Source organism: Euprymna scolopes, chromosome 35 (assembly GCF_053919585.1).
Source record: "Euprymna scolopes isolate OS-2025 chromosome 35, ASM5391958v1, whole genome shotgun sequence".
Taxonomy (NCBI): Eukaryota; Metazoa; Mollusca; class Cephalopoda; order Sepiida; family Sepiolidae; genus Euprymna; species Euprymna scolopes.
In genome coordinates this window covers 63,638,383-63,660,679 of record NC_136516.1, presented here as the reverse complement: position 1 = coordinate 63,660,679, position 22,297 = coordinate 63,638,383, and the positions used below count along the sequence as shown (strand labels likewise).

The 22,297-nt window shown below is 36.6% G+C and overlaps 1 protein-coding gene across 1 annotated transcript in view; it reads left to right on the top strand.

Moving 5' to 3' along the window:
• LOC145259889 (membrane-associated transporter protein-like) overlaps positions 1–21,887 on the top strand; it is a 453,842-nt gene extending 431,955 nt beyond the window's left edge. The window contains exon 5 of the mRNA XM_080117783.1: positions 21,225–21,887. Within this exon, the coding sequence (XP_079973909.1) occupies positions 21,225–21,458 (234 nt within the window). The 3' untranslated portion in view covers positions 21,459–21,887. The remainder of the gene's footprint in view (positions 1–21,224) is intronic.
• The last annotated feature ends 410 nt before the right edge of the window (positions 21,888–22,297 follow it).

The window sequence follows — 22,297 nt, the reverse complement described above, 5'->3', positions numbered from 1 at the left end:
TGGTTTCTACTATTTAATTTGGTTTCTATTATTTAATTTGGTTTCCAATATTTAATTTGATTTCTACTATTTAATTTGGTTTCTACTATGTAATTTGGTTTCTATTATTTAATTTGGTTTCCAATATTGAATGTGATTTCTACTATTTAATTTGGTTTCTACTATTTAATTTGGTTTTTACTATTTAATTTGGTTTCTACTATTTAATTAGGTTTCCAATATTTAATTTGATTTCTACTATTTAATTTGGTTTCTACTATTTAATTTGGTTTCCAATATTTAATTTGATTTCTACTATTTAATGTGGTTTCTACTATTTAATTTGGTTTCTACTATTTAATTTGGTTTCCAATATTTAATTTGATTTCTACTATTTAATTTGGTTTCTACTATTTAATTTGGTTTCTACTATTTAATTTAGTGTCTACTATTTAATTTGGTTTCCAATATTTAATTTGATATCTAGGGTTTCTACTATATTTAATTTGATATCTAAGGTTTCTACTATTTAATATTGTTTCTACTATTTAATTTGGTTTCTACTATTTAATTTGGTTTTTATTATTTAATTTGGTTTCTATTATTTAATTTGGTATTTACTATTTTATTTGGTTTCTATTATTTAATTTGATTTCTATTATTTAATTTGGTTTCTATTATTCAATTTGGTTTCTATTATTTAATTTAGGTTCTATAATTTTATTATGTACTATTTAATTTGGTTTCTACTATTTAATTTTGTTTCTACGATTTAATTTTGTTTCTACTATTTAATTTGGTTTCTATTATTTAATTTGGTTTTTACTATTTAATTTGGTTTCTATTGTTTAATTTTGTTTCTATTATTTAATTTAGTTTCTATAATTTTATTTGGTTTCTACTATTTAATTTGGTTTCTACTATTTAATTTTGTTTCTACTATTTAATTTGGTTTCCAATATTTAATTTGATTTCTACTATTTAATTAGGGTTCTACTATTTAATTTGGTTTCTACTATGTAATTTGGTTTCTACTATTTAATTTAGTTTCCAATATTGAATTTTATTTCTACTATTTAATTTGGTTTCTACTATTTAATTTGGTTTCTACTATTTAATTTGGTTTCTACTATTTAATTTGTTTCCAATATTTAATTTGATTTCTACTATTTAATTTGGTTTCCAATATTTAATTTGGTTTCTACTATTTAATTTGGTTTCTACTATTGAATTTGGGTTCTACTATTTAATTTGGTTTCTACTATTTAATTTGGTTTCTATTATTTAATTTGGTTTCTACGATTTAAGTAGGTTTCTACTATTTAATTTGGTTTCTACTATTTAATTTGGTTTTTACTATTTAATTTGGTTTCCAATATTTAATTTGATTTCTACTATTTAATTTGGTTTCCAATATTTAATTTGATTTCTACTATTTAATTTGGTTTCTACTATTTAATTTGGTTTCTTCTATTTTATTTGGTTTCTATTATTTAATTTGGTTTCTACTATTTCATTTTGTTTCTACTATTTAATTTGATTTCTACTATTTAATTTGGTTTCCAATATTTAATTTGATTTCTACTATTTAATTAGGTTTCTACTATTTAATTTGGTTTTTACTATTTAATTTGGTTTCCAATATTTAATTGGATTTCTACTATTTAATTTGTTTTCTACTATTTAATTTGGTTTTTACTATTTAATTTGGTTTCTATTATTTAATTTGGTGTCTACTATTTAATTTGGTTTCTACTATTTAATTTGGTTTCTACTATTTAATTAGGTTTCTACTCTTTAATTTGGTTTCTATTATTTAATTTGTTTTCTACTATTTAATTAGGTTTCTACTATTTAATTTGGTTTCTATTATTTAATTTGGTTTCTACTATTTAATTAGGTTTCTACTATTTAATTTGGTGTCTACTATTTAATTTGGTTTCTACTATTTAATTTGGTTTCTATTATTTAATTTGTTTTCTACTATTTAATTAGGTTTCTACTATTTAATTTGATTTCTACTATTTAATTTGGTTTCTACTATTTAATTAGGTTTCTACTATTTAATTTGGTTTCTATTATTTAATTTGGTGTCTACTATTTAATTTGGTTTCTACTATTTAATTTGGTTTCTACTATTTAATTAGGTTTCTACTCTTTAATTTGGTTTCTATTATTTAATTTGTTTTCTACTATTTAATTAGGTTTCTACTATTTAATTTGGTTTCTATTATTTAATTTGGTTTCTACTATTTAATTAGGTTTCTATTATTTAATTTGGTATCTGCTATTTAATTTGGTTTCTACTATTTCATTTGGTTTCTATTATTTAATTAGGTTTCTACTATTTAATTTGGTTTCTACTATTTAATTTGGTTTCTACTATTTAATTTGGTTTCTACTATTTAATTTGGTTTCTATTATTTAATTTGGTTTCTACTATTTAATTTGGTTTCTATTATTTAATTTGTTTTCTATTATTTAATTAGGTGTTCTCCTATTTAATTTCGTTTCTATCATTTAATTTGGTGTCTACTATTTAATTTGGTTTCTACTATTTAATTTGGTTTCTATTATTGAATTTGGTTTCTACTATTTAATTTGGTTTCTACTATTTAATTTTGTTTTCTATTATTTAATTAGGTGTTCTCCTATTTAATTTCGTTTCTATCATTTAATTTGGTGTCTACTATTTAATTTGGTTTCTACTATTTAATTTGGTTTCTATTATTGAATTTGGTTTCTACTATTTAATTAGGTTTCTACTATTTAATTTGGTGTCTACTATTTAATTAGGTTTCTATCATTTAATGAGGTTTCTACTATTTAATTTGGTTTCTATTATTGAATTTGGTTTCTACTATTTAATTTGGTTTCTACTATTTAATTTGGTTTCTACTATTTAATTTGGTTTCTACTATTTAATTTTGTTTTTACTATTTAATTTTGTTTCTATTATTTAATTAGGTGTTCTACTATTTAATTTCGTTTCTATTATTTAATTTGGTGTCTACTATTTAATTTGGTTTCTACTATTTAATTTGGTTTCTATTATTGAATTTGGTTTCTACTATTTAATTAGGTTTCTACTATTTAATTTGGTGTCTACTATTTAATTAGGTTTCTATCATTTAATTTGGTTTCTACTATTTAATTTGGTTTCTACTATTTAATTTGGTTTCTACTATTTAATTTTTTTTCTACTATTTAATTTTGTTTTTACTATTTAATTTTGTTTCTATTATTTAATTAGGTGTTCTACTATTTAATTTCGTTTCTATTATTTAATTTGGTGTCTACTATTTAATTTGGTTTCTACTATTTAATTTTGTTTCTATTATTGAATTTTGTTTCTACTATTTAATTAGGTTTCTACTATTTAATTTGGTGTCTACTATTTAATTAGGTTTCTATCATTTAATTTGGTTTCTACTATTTAATTTGGTTTCTATTATTGAATTTGGTTTCTACTATTTAATTTGGTTTCTACTATTTAATTTGGTTTCTACTATTTAATTTGGTTTCTACTATTTAATTTGGTTTCTACTATTTAATTTTGTTTTTACTATTTAATTTTGTTTCTATTATTTAATTAGGTGTTCTACTATTTAATTTCGTTTCTATTATTTAATTTGGTGTCTACTATTTAATTTGGTTTCTACTATTTAATTTGGTTTCTATTATTGAATTTGGTTTCTACTATTTAATTAGGTTTCTACTATTTAATTTGGTGTCTACTATTTAATTAGGTTTCTATCATTTAATTTGGTTTCTACTATTTAATTTGGTTTCTATTATTTAATTTGGTGTCTACTATTTAATTTGGTTTCTACTATTTAATTTGGTTTCTACTATTTAATTTGGTTTCTATTATTTAATTTGGTTTCTACTATTTAATTTGGTTTCTACTATTTAATTTGGTTTCTATTATTTAATTTGGTTTCTACTATTTAATTAGGTTTCTACTATTTAATTTGGTTTCTACTATTTAATTTGATTTCTTCTATGTAATTTGGTTTCTACGAACTTGCTTGATCTCAGATATTCTCTTTTTTTTCAATTTTGTTGACTTGATGGCGTCTTCTAGAACTCCCCGATATTCGCAAACTAACCTTGTCTCCTCTGGATTGAGTACTTTTATTCCCTCTACTGTCTCGATATTGCCCCTTTTTATCTTGAATTTTTTTAATATTTTTATTCTATTCTGAATTTCAATCGAATATACTGGTTGAACGTTCTTGTTGTGTTTATCAGCTGTTTTAGTTTCATTTTGAATTTTACAAATAGGTTTATCTCATACATAAGCTGTATTATTTCTACTTCTGTACACTTTCTGATGGAAAGTGAAAGATACGATAACCATGCTTATAGAAATCTCCCTGTATTATGGAGTTATATGTATCTAACTTATTGATAATAAATGGAATCTTCCAGACACAATATATATATATATATATATATATATATATATATATATATATATATATATATATATATATATATATATATATATATTGTAGCAGAATTAGCAGTAACCAAAATGAGAAATAGAGCTTACCTCGGATACGTCTGCTTTGGGTTGAGCGAAAGAGAGATTTCCAAGATGGCGTCCATGGGCTTTTATTAGCGTTTACCCAATGTGATTATCGTTGAATCACGTCTGTTCTTGCGAGATTATGCAAATATGTCGTTCCCGGCCACTATAAAGGCAGGACACTGGAAAGGAGAGGGGGCGTTCTGCACATTGTGTGTAGGTGATTCTGGCGAGTAGATTGTGCTTGTTACGACCCACGTGTCTGCGAGAAGCGAGTTTTTGTTCCATCTGTTTTTAGTTATATGTTTTTTGTTTTGCCTACTACATTTTTGTGTCAAGCTATTTCGGCCCGACTATGGCGAAGGTGCGGATAAGCAGCGATATTATCAAGCCGTTCTCTGGCGAGGGAGACGTAGCATGGCTTAAAAAAGTGAGACTTGTCGCACAACTTCAGCAGGTGGATGATGTAGGAGTCTGCTACCTTTATATCTGGAAGGTGATGCACTGGCCCTCTACATGGAAATGGAGGAGGACGATCAAAGAGAAATAGACCGGATTGAGGCCTGATTAAAGGAGGCATTTACCCGACGCGTTTGCAGCATACAGAAAAATAACTATGGTTAGATGGGCTGGCGAACGTGTGGATGTTTACGCCAACAAAATCAGGCAGTTGGTTGGATTGGCCGGATTCACAGGAGATGGCTTAGAGAGACTCACAAAATTGACTTTCGTTACTGGGTTCCCTGACACTATCTCAATTGCTCTTCAACAGGTGCCGAAAATCAAAGTCCTGACCATGGGGGAAATAATGTCGAGTGCAAGAATTTTGACGACAACTGGGGAACACAATCAGGACGTGGTTGCGGCCACACACTCACCCAACAACCACAGGGCTCAGGATATTCCTGTTAGTGTGACCTGTTTCAAGTGCAATACGAAAGGCCACTTTGCAAAGGACTGTCGAAAACGTGGAACACAGTGTTACCGTTGTGGTGTTGGGGTGGTCTCTGTGTCCACTGACAAAGGTGTGTCTGCCAGAATCGATGTGTTGGTGGTGCGTGGCAAACCGCTGGGGTTTGACTTACTTCTAGGGATCGACGCCATAAAAGCTCTGGGCGGTGTCATTGTCAACCTTACAGGATCAGTGCGGCTGGGCGACAGAAAAAATATTAAATGCGCAGCCATTTCTATTAATGAACCAGATTTCACCGCCACCTTTGATCTTCAAAACCGAACATGGACTGCATCGTGGAAGTGGTCTGAGGACCACCCCCCTGAAAGACTACACAATCGAGTGTCAGAATACCCAGTGCCGGCAGAAATCCGTGAAGAATACACGCAGGAGCTCCGCACCTGGATAGCTAATGGTTGGCTCGTGCCGTACCCAGAGGATAAATTGGGACCTCCCAAAGGCCTAATTCCCCTGATGGCTGTGATGCAGCAGAACAAAGCCAAAGTGCACCCAGTAATGGACTACCGGGAGCTAAATCATTACGTAGACGCGTTTACGGCCAACGCAGATGTTTGTGCGGCTAAGTTGCGCAAATGGAGACAAAAAGGTGCTAACGTGTCTCTACTGGACGCAGGAGAGCATACCTACAAGTCCAAGTCCATGAGACACTCTGGCCATACCAGACTGTGGAAATCGATGGGAAAAAATATTGCCTGACCCGTCTGGGGTTCGGTTTGAATGTGGCTCCCCTGATCATGAGAGCAATTGTCAGCAAAGTACTGTCTCAGGAAGAAGTTGTAAGCCGCGCAGCATCTGCTTACATCGATGACATTTTTGTCAACGAGGACGTGGTGCCCGCGACCCATGTAAGAGAACACCTAGCGCAGTTTAGGTTAGAGTGCAAGAACCCGGAGCGGTTGAATGACGGTGCACGGGTGCTGGGTTTGGCGGTCTGGATGGAACACAGTGAAGTATGGTGGAAGCGAGGAAATGCAATTCCAGGAGCTCCCAGCATTGTTACACGATGGACAATGTTTTCCCTGTGTGGTCGACTTGTTGGGCACTTTCCGGTGTGCGGTTGGCTTCGTGTGGCTTGTGGAATACTCAGAAGGATAGTAAGTTCGGTAATGAAGGGCTGGGACGATGAAGCAAGGGACGCCGTACTGCATCGTATGATGTTCGAAACCTTGGAATCTGTGCAGCGGAACGATCCGGTCCAGGGAAATTGGTGTGTGGATGGCAAAGAGCTGAATGTATGGGTCGATGCTAGCTCCCTAGCAATTGGTGCAGCCTTGGAGATGCACGAAACTGTGTTGGAGGATGCATGTTGACTGCGACCTGAAGGTGACTCTCAACATATCAACTTAGCCGAGCTGGATGCCGTATTGAAAGGTATCAATTTGGCTCTACAGTGGCAGAGCAAAGTGCTACACATAAAGACAGATTCTGTCTGCGTATACCATTGGGTCTCGGACATGCTAACTGGAAAGGCGCTAGTGCGCACCAAAGCAGCAAACGAGATGCTTATTAGGAGGCGATTAAGCACTCTAAAGGAGCTCGTGAAAGAGTACGGGCTGACAGTGGACGTGACGCTGGTTCCTTCAGCATAAAACATTGCTGACCGATTGACACGAGTACCACAGACATGGTTTGAGGCAATGAAAAAGAAAAACGGGCCTGACCCGGTTGTTATATAGGTGTTTCATTGAGAGAGTCTTAGAGAGAGAGTAAGATGTTGTAAGACTCAGAGAGAGAGAGAGATTTTGTTGTAAGAGAGATTGTTCGTTTATAACTATTCCTATATTTTAAATGTTCATTACTTAGACGTGTAGATATGAAGAAAGCTCTTTGTGTGAGGAGATAGTGTTCAGACAGTCTTAGTGTAGATATGATGTAGATTCACATTGTGGATATGAGATATCGAGACGTGTATGTAATGACATTTTATAACACAGACATATAATAACAATACAATTTACCTTTTTGTAGAAATCACAAACACAAAGATGAGCTTTATCACAAAACACATGATGAATTTATTTCCTTACGACCGGTCGTGATTTCCTCATTAAGAATTCAAAGTTTCACATTTTAGTTTCTGAAGTGACGTCTCGCTTCAGACGTCCGCCTGTCTCTGAGTTTTCTCACTGACCGTCTCCCCTGACTGTCTCCCCTGACTGTCCCCCCGACCAACTAACTCTCCTTCCTATATTGAGAAATCCATGCATCCTGGCCACGTGAGCAAAATTCACGTGTTTCAACATGCGCGACTTTGCACGTTTCCGACATTGATTTCCCAATAACCTATTTTTTCTTGTGTTATTTCCACAAAGGAATTCAACCTACATATCTAATTTATTTCACCCATATTTTATTATCCACATTCTTATAACAATTGAATAGTTTATTTATTATTTATTTCATCCGAATTAACAATTTACTGGACATTCCATTTAAACCTATTGTTCTTTAAAACTTATGTCCAGGGTTCGATTTCTGCTTTCTCTTATTTTCATTTTAACTAATCTCTCTATTTTTATACTTACATGAACAGGGGACAGCCTTTATCATGTAACACGGTGATAGGCGCGGTTCACACAGACGAGCTGGATGAGAGTCAAATCATGGCTATTCACAAAGGTAGTGGACATCCGGGGGTGCGACACACTACCTACTTTGTCAGGAGAAGTTGCCCAACCACGACAAAAGCAACCGTTAAAACGGTCATACGGAAATGTGAGGAATGTCAGTCCATTGACCCAGCGCAAGTCAGGTGGGAAAAGGGAAAGCTGGAAGTTAACGAGAATTGGCAAAGAATTGGAATAGATATCACGCATTATAGCACCTTCCATTTTTTACTCTGACAGACTGTGGCCCATCGCGTTTCTCCATTTGGAGGAAATTGGCAAGGCAGGACTCGGCAAGCTTGATCCATCAGTTGGAAACAGTGTTTCTCGAGCGTGGCTCGCCACGTGAAATCCTTTTAGACAATGACATGGCTTTCTGCAGCAACGCATTCCAAGCATTTGCACATAAATGGTGAGTTCACTTGCGATTCCGTTGTGCGTATGCTCCAGCCGGGGATGACATAGCGGAGCGATGTCACCATACAGTGAAACGAATAGCGGCTAGAATGTGCTGTCCCATACAGGAAGCTGTCTACTGGTATAACATCACACCAAGAGACGACACATCTCCCTTCACTGCGCCTGCCAACAGGATTTATCGATATGAAGTTCGAGTAAAGGAGACCAATCTCGCAACTGCGTCTGCAGATCCCAAGGACAGCTCTTACCAGGTTGGAGATCGCGTGTGGGTCAAAAGACCACAAAATGGATGTACCACGAGGTTCGGCAAGGGTGAGGTGACCAAGATAATCAGCCCTCAATCGATTTTGGTGGATGGTGTGCCTTGCCACGTGAAAGATCTGTGCCCTCGCCATTATGTTGTTACATCAGAGGAAGAGGAAGACAGTACAATATCTTCTGAACGAGCAGAGAGTATGATGCAGAACGATGAAGAGCCATATAATGCATATACGGAAGAAGCAGAAGAGGGACCACCCGTCTTGCCTTTACGAAGGAGTACTCGACAAAGACGGATACTGCCCCCCCCCTGTCCCTGCCCTGATTGTAAAACACCGCCTATGGAACAAGCTGGCGGCAATAACAGTGGTAACGAGGAAGATGACAGGGAGGAAGTGCTGCCTCCAGTTCTTTGAAGAAGCACCCGGCAAAGAAGACTGCCCCCATGCCCCGTTTGTGATCATGAGATCAGTGGGGAGTGTAGCAGAATTAGCAGTAACCAAAATGAGAAATAGAGCTTACCTCGGATACGTCTGTTTTGGGTTGAGCGAAAGAGAGATTTCCAAGATGGCGTCCATGGGCTTTTATTAGCGTTTACCCAATGTGATTATCGTTGAATCATGTCTGTTCTCGCGAGATTATGCAAATATGTCGTTCCCGGTCGCTATAAAGCAGGACACTGGAAAGGAGAGGGGGCATTCTGCACATTGTGTGTAGGTGATTCTGGCGAGTAGAGTGTGCTTGTTACGACCCACGTGTCTGCGAGAAGCGAGTTTTTGTTCCATCTGTTTTTAGTTATATTTTTTTTGTTTTGCCTACTACATTTTTGTTTCAAGCTATTTCAGCCCGACTATGGCGAAGGTGCGGATAAGCAGCGATATTATCAATTTTTGTTTCATATATATATATATATATATATCTATATATATATATATATATATATATATATATATATATATATATATATATATATATATATATATAAGTGTTGTAGCAGTCATGAGGCAGTCATAGCTACAGTATTAGACGCAGACTTACTATAATATACTATTATCTATTTTTGTAAATACACTCTTTTAAATATACCAGTGTGTTGTCTTTATTATTATCGGCCCTTCAAGACCACAGCACCGACAACAAAGATTCAAACTTATGTAGCAACGAAGTATTCGGTCTAATATATTTCAAACCTATGTCACGCAACTTTAGTGACAAGGAAATCGGAACTTATTCGGATACACTAGCAATGAAAGCTCAAATTTATATCGGATAAAACATAACTATTGCTACAATTGGAATGTATTTTCGAAAAAAAATCTTTGGTATGTAGTGGAATTAGAGAAACAACACCGGTTGTAGATACACAGTTGAGTAGTTTCAGGTAGCTGACGAGGGATTCGAGAGAGCACCTTCTCCCATGTGAGAGAAAGCATGCAACCTCACGGGGTAGAACACACGTATCCTCCATGTTAGATACAAGCATTACATTGGTGGACCATATCCATCCTATCAATAATAGAGGTCTCCACTCAGTCGATTAATTATGAACTGTTGTGTTGCTTGTCCATATTGCATTTGTCATTGTGTTAATAAATGTTTATATTTGTACTTGGGTTTCTTTCTAGTTAGTTATTATAATTCATGCTTTCTGTTTCAAATTAATTAATTTAACTATGCAGCGGCAATATACCCAACAGGCAACATGCCCAACAGGCAATATGCCCAACAGGTAATATGCTCAAAAGGCAATATGCCTTACAGGCAATATGCCCAACAGGCAATATGCCCAACAGGTAATATGCCCAACAGGTAATATGCTCAAAAGGCAATATGCCCAACAGGCAATATGCCCAACAGGTAATATGTCCAACAGGTAATATGCCCAACAGGTAATATGCTCAAAAGGCAATATGCCCAACAGGCAATATGCCCAACAGGTAATATGCCCAACAGGCAATATGCCCAACAAGCAATATGCCCAACAGGTAATATGCCCAACAGGCAATATGCCCAACAGGTAATATGCCCAACAGGCAATATGCCCAACAGGTAATATGCCCAACAGGCAATATGCCCAGCAGGCAATATGCTCAAAAGGCAATATGCTCAAAAGGTAATATGCCCAACAGGCAATATGCCCAACAGGTAATATGCCCAACAGGCAATATGCCCAACAGGTAATATGCCCAACAGGCAATATGCCCAACAGGCAATATGCCCAACAGGTAATATGCCCAACTGGCAATATGTCCAACAGACAACATGCCCAACAGGTAATATGCCCAACAGATAATATGCCCAATAGGTAATATGTCCAACAGATAATATGCCCAACAGATAATATGCCCAACAGGAAATATGCACAACAGGTAATATGTCCAACAGGTAATATGCTTTTGATAATTGTTAATTATGATGTGTGTAAAACCTGCAAGAAAAAAAAAACACTCCAGCGTCGAGAAGTAGGATAGAAAAATTGTTGTTTCCGAACGAAGCAGTTTTCAAATCAGTGTTAATAAATTAAATTCATTCGACCGCAAAAGAACAAAGATAAAATAAAAACAGAAAAAATCAATTTTAATTAATTAGAAACACGAGAATAAGTTTGAACGAGTTTATTTTTTCTCTCGCTGAGGGAGTAAGATTTTATCTCATATTAAAACGCTACGGCTGTCGATAGAAAAGTCAGCTTAGTTGAAAAATGTGAAAGCATGGAGGAATTTAAAAGTGCTATTCTCAGAATGTTCAGGCAACCGCAAGATCAGCAACTACAATTGCAGAATGAACCAGCGGACTATTAAAAAAATGGATGCAGAAAATGAATTTGCGGGAAAAAAACAGATGAAATATCAAATGAAAATGGAAACAGAAAAGATTCTAACAAGATTGCTTATTGAACTTATCTTTAAAAAAGTTTATTTACTATAAAGAAAATTGTGTACGGTTAAATATACCGAATTATCTTTTGCCATAAAAAACAGCGATTGTTATTGAAGCGATACAATTATTAACTAAAAGTTTTAGTACTTGTAGGGAAAGTGTGGTGTGACTGCAATCATGGAGGCGGACTGCTAAGGGTGGCATGTGCGAACTCGAAACCCGACAACGAAAAGGCGACAAATCATCAGGTTCGATCGCGTCCTTATTTGCATGAATGGGATAATATAAGACCGGCAGTGAAGAGATCGGGGATGAGTTGAATCCAGCTGAGATCTCGAGAACCGGACTGAAATCAAGTCCGGGTTTTTTGTTCTATTAAAAGCTATTTCGGCCGATGCGGCCGAGACGAAATGGGAAATTTTAGATGATTCGCGTCGAACTTGTAAAATTAAAAGTCAAGTGGAAAATTGAAAAGCGTTGTCAAAGAGAGAATTGAATGAGTCATGTCAAACTGCGAAGGTTGAAGATATGAAGTGAGTCGAACTTTTTTTGTTTTTTTGTTTGTTTGTTATTCCCAATGGGATCCGTTGGATTTTCTATAACTGTCATCCGTTGGATTTTCTATAACTGTCATTCGTTGGATTTCTATAACTGTCATCCGTTGGATTTTCTATAACTGTCATTCGTTGGATTTCTATAACTGTCATCCGTTGGATTTTCTATAACTGTCATCCGTTGGATTTTCTATAACTGTCATTCGTTGGATTTCTATAACTGTCATCCGTTGGATTTTCTATAACTGTCATCCGTTGGATTTTCTATAACTGTCATTCGTTGGATTTTCTATAACTGTCATCGTTGGATTTTCTATAACTGTCATTCGTTGGATTTTCTATAACTGTCATCGTTGGATTTTCTATAACTGTCATCGTCAAATGAACGTGTTGGAATGCGATTCGGTCTACTTGTATGTATTAAAAGTCGTTTTTAAACGTGGAATTTTGAATGAAATCCTGTTGTGTTTAAAAGAACAAAGTTGTCGTTTTTAAACGAAAATTATTTTATAAAAGTACAATTCGAGTCGGATTTTATTGTTTGAAAAAAAAAGTGGTCGCTGTTAACAGAACTTAAAATATTATTCGGACTACTTGTTTTTTTTTTGTTTTTTTGTTTTTTGTTTTCAATGCGGAATTTAAACTGAAACAGTGTTGAAAAGAAAATGTTGTTTTCAAACAAGAGTTATTTTATGAAAGTACCGTTGGAGTCGGATTTTATTTTGTCTATGAAAAAAAAAAGTCGTCACTGTTAACAGACCTTAAAATGCGATTTAAAAAAGCATTAAAGTCGTCGTTTTTCAACGAGGAATTTAAAAAGAAATCCTGTTGTGTAGAAAAGAAAAAAATACTAATGATTACTACAAATACTAATGATTACTACAATACTATCTCATTGATTACTGTACACGCAATCACCCTCATCCCTGAGTGGCCTCCGGGCCTTGATAAGTGGTTACCCCCATGTAAAAAGGTGTCATGTTTAAACTATAGATTCATTTTATGAAAGTACAATTCGAGTCAGATTTTATTTTACCTATGAAAAAAAGTATTTTATTTTATCTATGAAAAAAATGTCCTCACTTAAAATGCGATTTGGACGAATTGTGCATTAAATTCGTTTTTCACCGAGGAATTTAAACTGAAATCCTGTTGTGTTGAAAAAAAAAAGTTGTCGTTTTTAAACGAAAATTATTTTATGAAAGTACAATTCGAGTCGGATTTTATTGTTTGAAAAAGTCGCCACTGTTAAAAGAACTTAAAATGTGATTCAGACGAATTGTATGTAAAGGAGTTTTTAAATGAGAAATTTAAAAATTAATTTCTGTTTGTCTGTCTAGGCGAGTATGGAAGGCTAGCTGTGCCTGTCTAGCTGAGTAGCCCACTTTTACTAATGAGTATCCAATAAAGAAAGATAGTACTTTCCTACCCAGTTTGTGATCATGAGATCAGGGGGAGTGTAGGCAAAATTGTGGTGTGACTGCAGTCATGGAGGCCGTCTGCTAAGGGCGGCATGTGCGAACTCGAAACCCGACCGACGGGACACGAAAAGGTGACAAATCATCAGGTTCGATCGCGTCCTTATTTGACAATATAAGGCCGGCAGTACTACAACGTCTCCTTGGCAAACAGCTGCATTGTTACAATAATTGTTCATATATGATGAAAAAAAGTGTTTTACGTGCTATCGCATGAAACGTAAAGGCAGATGTAGTAGAGCAGAAACAAAACTACTACAAAACGATTTCTTCAAATTGGCAATGTAGAAAATATTAGTACAAGAACATTAAATACGAATATTAAAATGCAACCTAGGGTCAGATTTTTCAACCATAAATTTTCTACCGTGGAAGAAAACTGGAAAACCGACTTTAAGAACTAAAATAAATGTAGCTAAAAGCGGTTCTACGAACAAATAACATTTGAAAGCGAGACAATGATTGTGTCCGCGAAAGAAAAAAAACAGCCAAATTACCCAAATAATCAACCGTCCGAATCAAAATAAATGTTAACGCTACGAACGTGAAAAAAATCAAGAGCGACGTCAATTTGACTTTTAAGAAAAGGCTTGCATTCAGTCTATGCCAGAAGAAAATTCACAGAGCAACAGACAAAAGAATAGACTGGCACTGAGCAGTTATTCAAAGAAATACAAGCGCGAGTTTTGGGGAAAAATTGAAGAGCAAACGAGAGAGTATAACGGAGATAACAAAACTGAAAGACAGCAACGAAAATAAATGCGTATTTTTATAAAATCTGTTTTCATGATATAAAATTTATTCTAAAGTCTCGTGTTTATCATTTCACATCTTGTTGCAACAAGTGTAAATATTCATATCTGAGTAAAGATATTTTTATGGCATTAAATCGTTGCTCCCATTTGCACTCTGTGCTGATTACACGTGTTTGTTATCGATCATTTGCAAACGCGGATATTTATAGAGATTAATAGACTGATATACCTTTTATTAATCAATTTTATCTAAAAAGTTTCATGGTTTAAGAAACTGATTCTGTCAAATATCTTTGAAAAATAAAAGCAGTTAGTCAGTTCATTGAATTGACTTTTCACTGATTTGTTGCGAATACTTTCTCGATAATTACTCGTTTTAAACGGCAATTATATTTGTAAAAAGTTTTTATACGCGGCTCAGTGAACATATTGTTGTTGCAAAGAAAAAAAAAAGAATACACAAAACCTCAGCAGCACCGCCGTCTGTCGGTACTTTCCGTAGACTCGTTTTCACTTCTGTCCCATCTGCTCCAGTTACCTGTTTTTATAAAAGACAGAGATCTCCAACTCCCCCCTGATATCATCATCACAGAGAGGGCAGGGATGCGGTGGCCTTTTTCTTTGGGTGCTTCTTCAGAGAGGAGGACCGGGGGCTTCGTCCTCGCCTGTACTTTAATCCTCAGTTTCAGGCTCGGTGAACCAAAGGCTGCTAATCTCTGGGTGGCTATCCGACGAAGTCAGCGTAACCCAAAATAATGGTTCACTGGTCTCAGATCCAGTCTTGCTCTCATTGCTGAGTAGCCGCTGCGCTTGTGATGTTGATCGAAGATCTTTGATGTGACGGGGCACCCCGTCAACCAGCATCGATTGCAGGCTGATCACCTCAGTAACACGTCCGGTTCCGTAGTGTGTAGTGCATTTGCTGCGGGGGTTCTTAACCCAGACAACATCCTCCTCTTTGATACTCTCTTTCATCGCCTCCATGTACGTGGTACCTGTGCAATGCTTCGGCTGGCGCGGTAGTGGGTGAAATGTCGTCCTTAGGGGTGACTTTATACCAATAGACCGCCTCAGACACCGTACACCCCTTCCTAGCTGCGATGGTCTTGCCGGTCCTGTAGTTTCTCTCAATAATTCCATTCCTGCTAAGCACATGGGCGCACCAAAATTGCAGACGTATACCCCAGATGTCTGCGATCTGTTTGAACTTCTCGCTAACAAAGGCGGTGCCATTGTCGGTCAGTATCTCAGAAGGGGGATCACGTTCAGCTCACGGACAATGGCGGCCGAGTCATGCCAGCTAAGGGGTCGCCACAATGCAAATCCGATTTGGCAATGGACATCAGCAACACAGCCTGGACTAAGCCGACGCCCCACCGCGGCACAATTCACAGGTGCCAGTTCATCCACTTCTTTCGGCAGGTCCAGCCAATGGCGTGGCACTCTGGTCAGGCGATCCATGCGATTCTGACAGGACTGCACCAGTGTCACATCTACGGCCAGGTTGAATTCCTTGATGATCTCGGTCAGGGTAGCAAGTCGTCTCCGTATTAGCATTTTGGCTGATGCTTTCGTTGTCAATCGTGTTTTCCCACTCAAGGCATTGGTTATCCACCGATGCACACATGTAGAGTCTGTTATGATGTGTAGCACTCTGGCCTGCCAGTGTAGCATCAAACTCAGTCAGGTTTATGTGCCCGGTGTTATTTTCTTGACGAAGCCAGCAGGCATCTTCTACAATAAATCCGTCGACCGCCAGAGCAATGCCAAGGGTGAGTAAGCTGGCGTCCACCAAAACTGTAAACTCGCTCCCGTCGACGCACCAGCTCCTTTGCACGAGGTCTTCCTCGGTCACTCTGGCCACAGTTTCCACCAGCATGCTTTGCAGGGCAGGATTGCACACTTAATCGTCCCATCCCGTTGACATGGAAGTCGTATGTTGCTTTATGGCCGTCACCGTCACCTGAAGCCACCCACATACGGGGAAGTGGCCCACCAGTTTTCCGCAGACGGAAAAATGCCCTGATGTGTGATGTTGAATGGAACTTTCGGGATGTCACCACCTCTCCCCCAGCGGAGTCCATCTACAGTTATGCTCACATGCAAGCCAAGAACTTTCGTCCATCTCGCAGGCGCTCTGGCTCCTTTGCACGATAGCTTGAAGCTCTCAAAGTGTTCTTTCACCACCTGGGCAGACATGAGACTCTCGTTTACGAAAATGTCGTCAATATATGACAACGTCGCCTGTTGCACTGCTTCATCCTGACGCCGGATCCCCTACATAATCACTGTCATGATGTTCGGGGTCACATTCAGGCTGAACCCCAGCCTGGTCAAACAATAGCGACGGCAACAACGATTTCTCAAGGCGTATCTTCAGGTAGGCTCTTCAAAGGTCCAGGATTGCTGTGTACGCCCCTGCTGCCGCCACTCCTGCAGTTTATGTGCGCACGCAGACGTCAGCCTCCGCCGTGTATGGGTCGACGTGTACATTGAGTACCCGGTAATCCATGACGGGTCAGGCCTTTTGTTTATTCTCTTTCCTGACGGCCATCAGGTATAGAACCAGCCAGCCATTATCCATCCAAACCTGGAGTTCTGCCTCGTACTGCCCCCTGAGCCATGCGGGGATACACCATCAGCCAATTCCGCAAGGACACTGGTGGTTAGTCACCCGACCACTTCCAGGACGTGGGCCACGCATTTGTGTACTTGTCGTATTCCGCGTGGAAGTCGGGTTCATCAAGACTGATTGCCACACAGACCTGTTCCTTGCGTTGGGAAAACCTCACATCACCAGCGCTATCCACGGTGATTCCACCCAGCTGTGTAATAATATCCATTCCAAGGAGAAGGTCGTATCCAAGGAGCTCCATGTCGACCACTAACGCCTTCACAGCCACCAGGAGGCCATTGCCAACGCTTATATGGACAATGCTCACCCCGCAACACACCAGCGAGCCTCGCTAATGGTTAATACTGAGACATTCTGTTTCGTCCATGCGGTGCAACATTTCTTGTGTATGAGGGTTTGGGTGCATCCATAATACAGGGTGCACCTCGCGCTGCTTCTGCAGTATCTGGTGAAGTGGTTGGGGCTGCCACATTTGTAGCACCGTGGGCTCTGTAAGCGATTTCAGTGCGTCAACCGCTGCCGAGACCTGCTCCACATCGTCCTTTAGCATGTTTCGGGCTCTAGCCAACAACTCCTTCAACCCAAGCTCATTGAGCTTCGACGACGCCCGCAACAGCCGACTGGCATCATTCGGGAGCCCAGACAAAAAGGCACATGCCAATAGTCGGTCGCTTTCCCTGCCGAAGGGAGCAGCAAGCTTATTTAGGTCAGCCATGTAGATGTCCACAGTCTCCCCTGACCCAAGCTGACGTTCAGAGAATTGCCTCCAAGCAACAAATGGGTCCACACCGAATGTTCCGTACAATGCTAGTTTTATCTGCTCCATTGTCGCCTTATCCCCAAACTGCTGGTACACGGCATAAGCCCCCTTAGTGAGTCTCAATGGGATGACCATAGCTGGATCCTTAATTTTGCACAACCAACAAACGCGCTCAGCCTTCTCCAGCCATTCAACCACCGAAGGACCAGCCGGGGACCTGTCAAACTCTGGTATCAGCTTCAGGTCGAATCTGTCCATGGTAAAAATGTATGCCGAAATAGCTTGTTGTTGCAAAGTAATAAAAGAGTACACAAAACCTCAGCAGCAGCGTCGTCCGTCAGTACTTTCCGTAGACTCGTTTTCACTTCTGTCCCATCTGCTCCAGTGGCCTGTTTTTATAAAAGACTGAGTCCTCAAAAGTTGCATATTTGTATATGTGCACGAGAGCACGCCAGATTCTGCGAGACTGCATTGTTATATAAGGCTGCAGGCGCCATCTTGGACCCTTCTCAGCATCATGAGGCTGCGTTCCCACAGTTTTTGCGACACATATTGGTCGGTAATTATCTCACTTCATTGCTTTCGTATTGCTTTTTAATAAACAAATTTAAACCATTTAGTTGTCTAGTACTTTGTGTCCATTAATATTTTGTAATACACTTGTATCGATGTTAACAAAATAATGATTAGCAGAGAAATATGATAAAATATAAATGATTTTGTAATCTTTTACAATTATTGTTTATAGAAATCATAAAAAAAAAGAAATGGCAAATTTTAATTTGTCTTAATTCATACTTAGATTTCTTCTTAGAATATAATTTCCATTAATTGTATCACTAAAAAATCTTGATTATTGATTTTGTTATTTGTTGCTTTTTATTACACACCTAAATATTCGAATCAGAGTAAAAAATATTTGCGCTGATTTCACGATGCAATAAAGTGTTTCGTCATAGATCATTGGTAACATTAGAGAAAAAATTAATAAACTGTGTAACACAAGAAAACTTATCTTTAGTGTTACGTGTTTAATTCTAGCCAAGATAGCATTTATTGTAAAATCAGTCTTTGCTTTTAAGTTGTCCAGGTGTCATTTTGTCTAACTTAATGGTGATACACGTAGCGTGATAAGGTATTATTACATAGACGTCTCTGATTGATGTTGCGTTGAACATTGTTATGATAATAATATGGATTTGGTCATTTAATGATTAATGTGGCTTTCATCAAATAAGGTTTTAACTAGTTCTAAGAAATACAATTTATTGTATGTAATATTATGATATAAAAGTAATTATAAGAAATAAATAGTTTAATATTATTTGAAATACATAAAATTACATAAAATTATCTTTTTGTTTTGTTTACAACCCGACTCTTTACACAATTACACTACAAACAAATGCAAATGGAGCAAGTGCAATCGCAATGCTCAGACATGTTGGGCTTTGAGGTTTTTAATATTTTGTTTCACTGATTTTAACATTTTATACACTTAATGTTTTTTTTCTTTAAATTGAGTAGCAATTTAAATTTAATTATACAATATCCTTTGTTTATTATAAAATGTTGAACCAAATTGTTATGAAATTGTTATGGGGTAAGCTGATCTACCTATTTCAGAAATAATGGACGTACCCGGAGACAATAATTATAGGCGTGTCGGGTTGAGCCCATGTTCGCATGCCAGTCGGTTCTTATCTCAACAATTAGTCTGGCAGAAACATTGTCATTTCGGTGATCTTTTATCTGTCGGGCTGAGACATTCGTTCTGAGTAGTCCTATAAGGTTTACCTTCTCAGGCTTGCAGCATTGGACAAGAGAATACTCGAAATCATTGTTGCCACTTATGCTAGCTCATACGACATTGCAACTTGCATATTACAGAAAATGTTGGCCAATCCGGGTGTTTTGGCAGTAAACATCTCAATAAAATTCAGACCGTAGTCCACAACTGACCAGGTGTGTTGTCTTTACTGACCCACTGTGTAGTTTCTACTATCTCATTATGATAACAGTTTTCTTAAATAACCAAAAACTTATATAAAACAAACATATATATAAAGCACTAGTTTTTACGCCATCCGCCAAAAAGTACTTTTTGTCTTGTTTATCATTTTTATGCCAATCTCTTCAAATTTGGAATTTGTTTTGTTCGCCAAACTTTATCTACCTCAAGCCAGAGCATTATCCATTCTTCCCTGGTGTTGGTCGTGCAGGAGATTGCATAGTTCCCAGTGGACTGCATTCTCCATGTAGTCTTTACTACTTTTGTTTTCTTTTGAGACTAAATGATTTTGCGTTATTCCAATAGCGAATTACCATTGATTTTTCGCTGACAACGACCATTGGTTTTCTTTGGAATTTGGGTGGCAATAAGCCTCCCGAAGATTCTTGCACTCTTCCATTGGAAATCTAGTTAATGCTTTTCATGTTTCAGTCTATCAACAGAGAATGAAATTGCAGTTTCCATATTGAGCTTATAATGATCTTTTTCTATGCTTTTTTTTTCTTATTTTTCCTTTGACTGACACTCTCAACAGGAGGGTCTCATTGCCTTAATCCTCACAGGTTTCTACCTTTCAGCATTATTCACGTTGAAGGGTCTCTCCTTCTCTTTCTTCATTTGAATAATAAAGTTTTTTTTCCAAATGCCATTTTATATAAGTAAAAAAATAAATAAATTGGTTATCATTTTTCCTATCTAAAGAAACTCGTAACATCTGACCTATATTTAGGGTGACTCCCAAACAAATTCAGCCACCCCAAGGAATTAGTTTAACTGTTTATCTTAACAAGGTTGGAATTTAGATGAGATTTGTCAAATTGCCAAAAGGCGCCATTTTTGACATTTTGGGGGGATATTTTTATAATCCAAGATGCCAACTTTTTCAGTTATTGTGTTTTCAATGGCTGTTGGTGTCAACCCGATTATCATGGAAGAATAGTAAGTATTGTCACGTCCAAAGACACTGTCACATGATTATGTTATTTTTCTGATAGTTTCGGTTGCATTGGTTGCATATAATATCCATTGTGTTTCTACAGTGTTATTCTATACGTTTGTGATTGGTTATCATGATTATGTGACTTGATGCTTTTTCTGGAGCTTTCAAATTATTATTATAATTGTTATTGTTATTATTGTTGTTATTATTATCGTTATTATTTTTATTGTTGTTATTATTATTATTGCTTTAATTTTTCCTATATTTTTTGTTTTTACCCTAACCAGATTGATCCAATGATTAACGCACGTGATTCATGTTTTTACACTTTTGGTAGCTATTTCCATTAATGGCTGCTTATTTCCTCACGTTTTATAATGGAAATACAATATATTGTAACATTATTACATAGTTTTCCTTTATTCATTTCTTTGTTTTCAGTTCACTGGTGCAGATAATGAAGAGCTGACACATAAGCCGAAACAGATTCGTGGTTTGGGTACAGACGTTGCTTTGATCAGCAGTATGGTGTTTGTTGCTCAGTTCTTATTATCCTCTTGTATGGGGACAATAATTCACCTCTCCGGAAGTACAGTCGCCATTGTTGTAGTGGCCTCCATATTGAGCTTCTTCGGGGCTATTACCGCCACACAAGTTCTTTACTTGGACATGTGAAAAATGAAAGAATGCAAGAACTGATAGAAGTGTCCAAAGAATGTAAAGATTTCAAACAGATCAAGTTTTGCAAAAATGTATTTTTTCTTCTTTTTTTTCTTGTATATTTTCTGTTAGAAATTTATTTAGAATAAATTTTGTCTATTATTTTGATTAGAATACATTAGATTTGATAATTGTGATTGTTGTGTCTCAACGATAAATGAACACCAGGATCCGAATCCATTGTGAAATGTTTCTAGTTTTATGAACCTCCCCATGAAGGCGAAATGTGGAATGAGGTTGTTTTCATTGTGAGGAGTCAGTGAAGGCTTTACGAAGCATACGAAAAGTGGATCGATGTGTCTAGAGGGAATGTCTCTGGATGTGTATGAGTTTACTATAAAATACCCTAAATAAATAAAATACCCTAAAGATGAATTACATAAACCCTCGTTTCTTATTAGTTATACTGATGCACTTGTCAATATTTGTTTTTCTGTTTATTTCATTCGATTCAGCCGCCGTTTACCAATTACAACAATACTGTAATATAATACATATAAAATGGTGATGGAAAATACGCATGCATGGTAAAATTGTGGTAATATTTTTCAAATTACATAGAGAGAAAAAGAATGCATGAATGAATTAAAATTGCGCTATATTATTTTTATAGTTTATACATAATTGGCAGACATGTTTTTTACAAATGCATAATAAAATAGAAGAATTAAAAATAACGGTATGTAACATCTGTATTTTAAGATCTCTCTCTCTCTCTCTCTCTCTCTCTCTCTCTCTCTCTCTCCATATATATATAATCTGTCATATATATATATATATATATATATGTAATA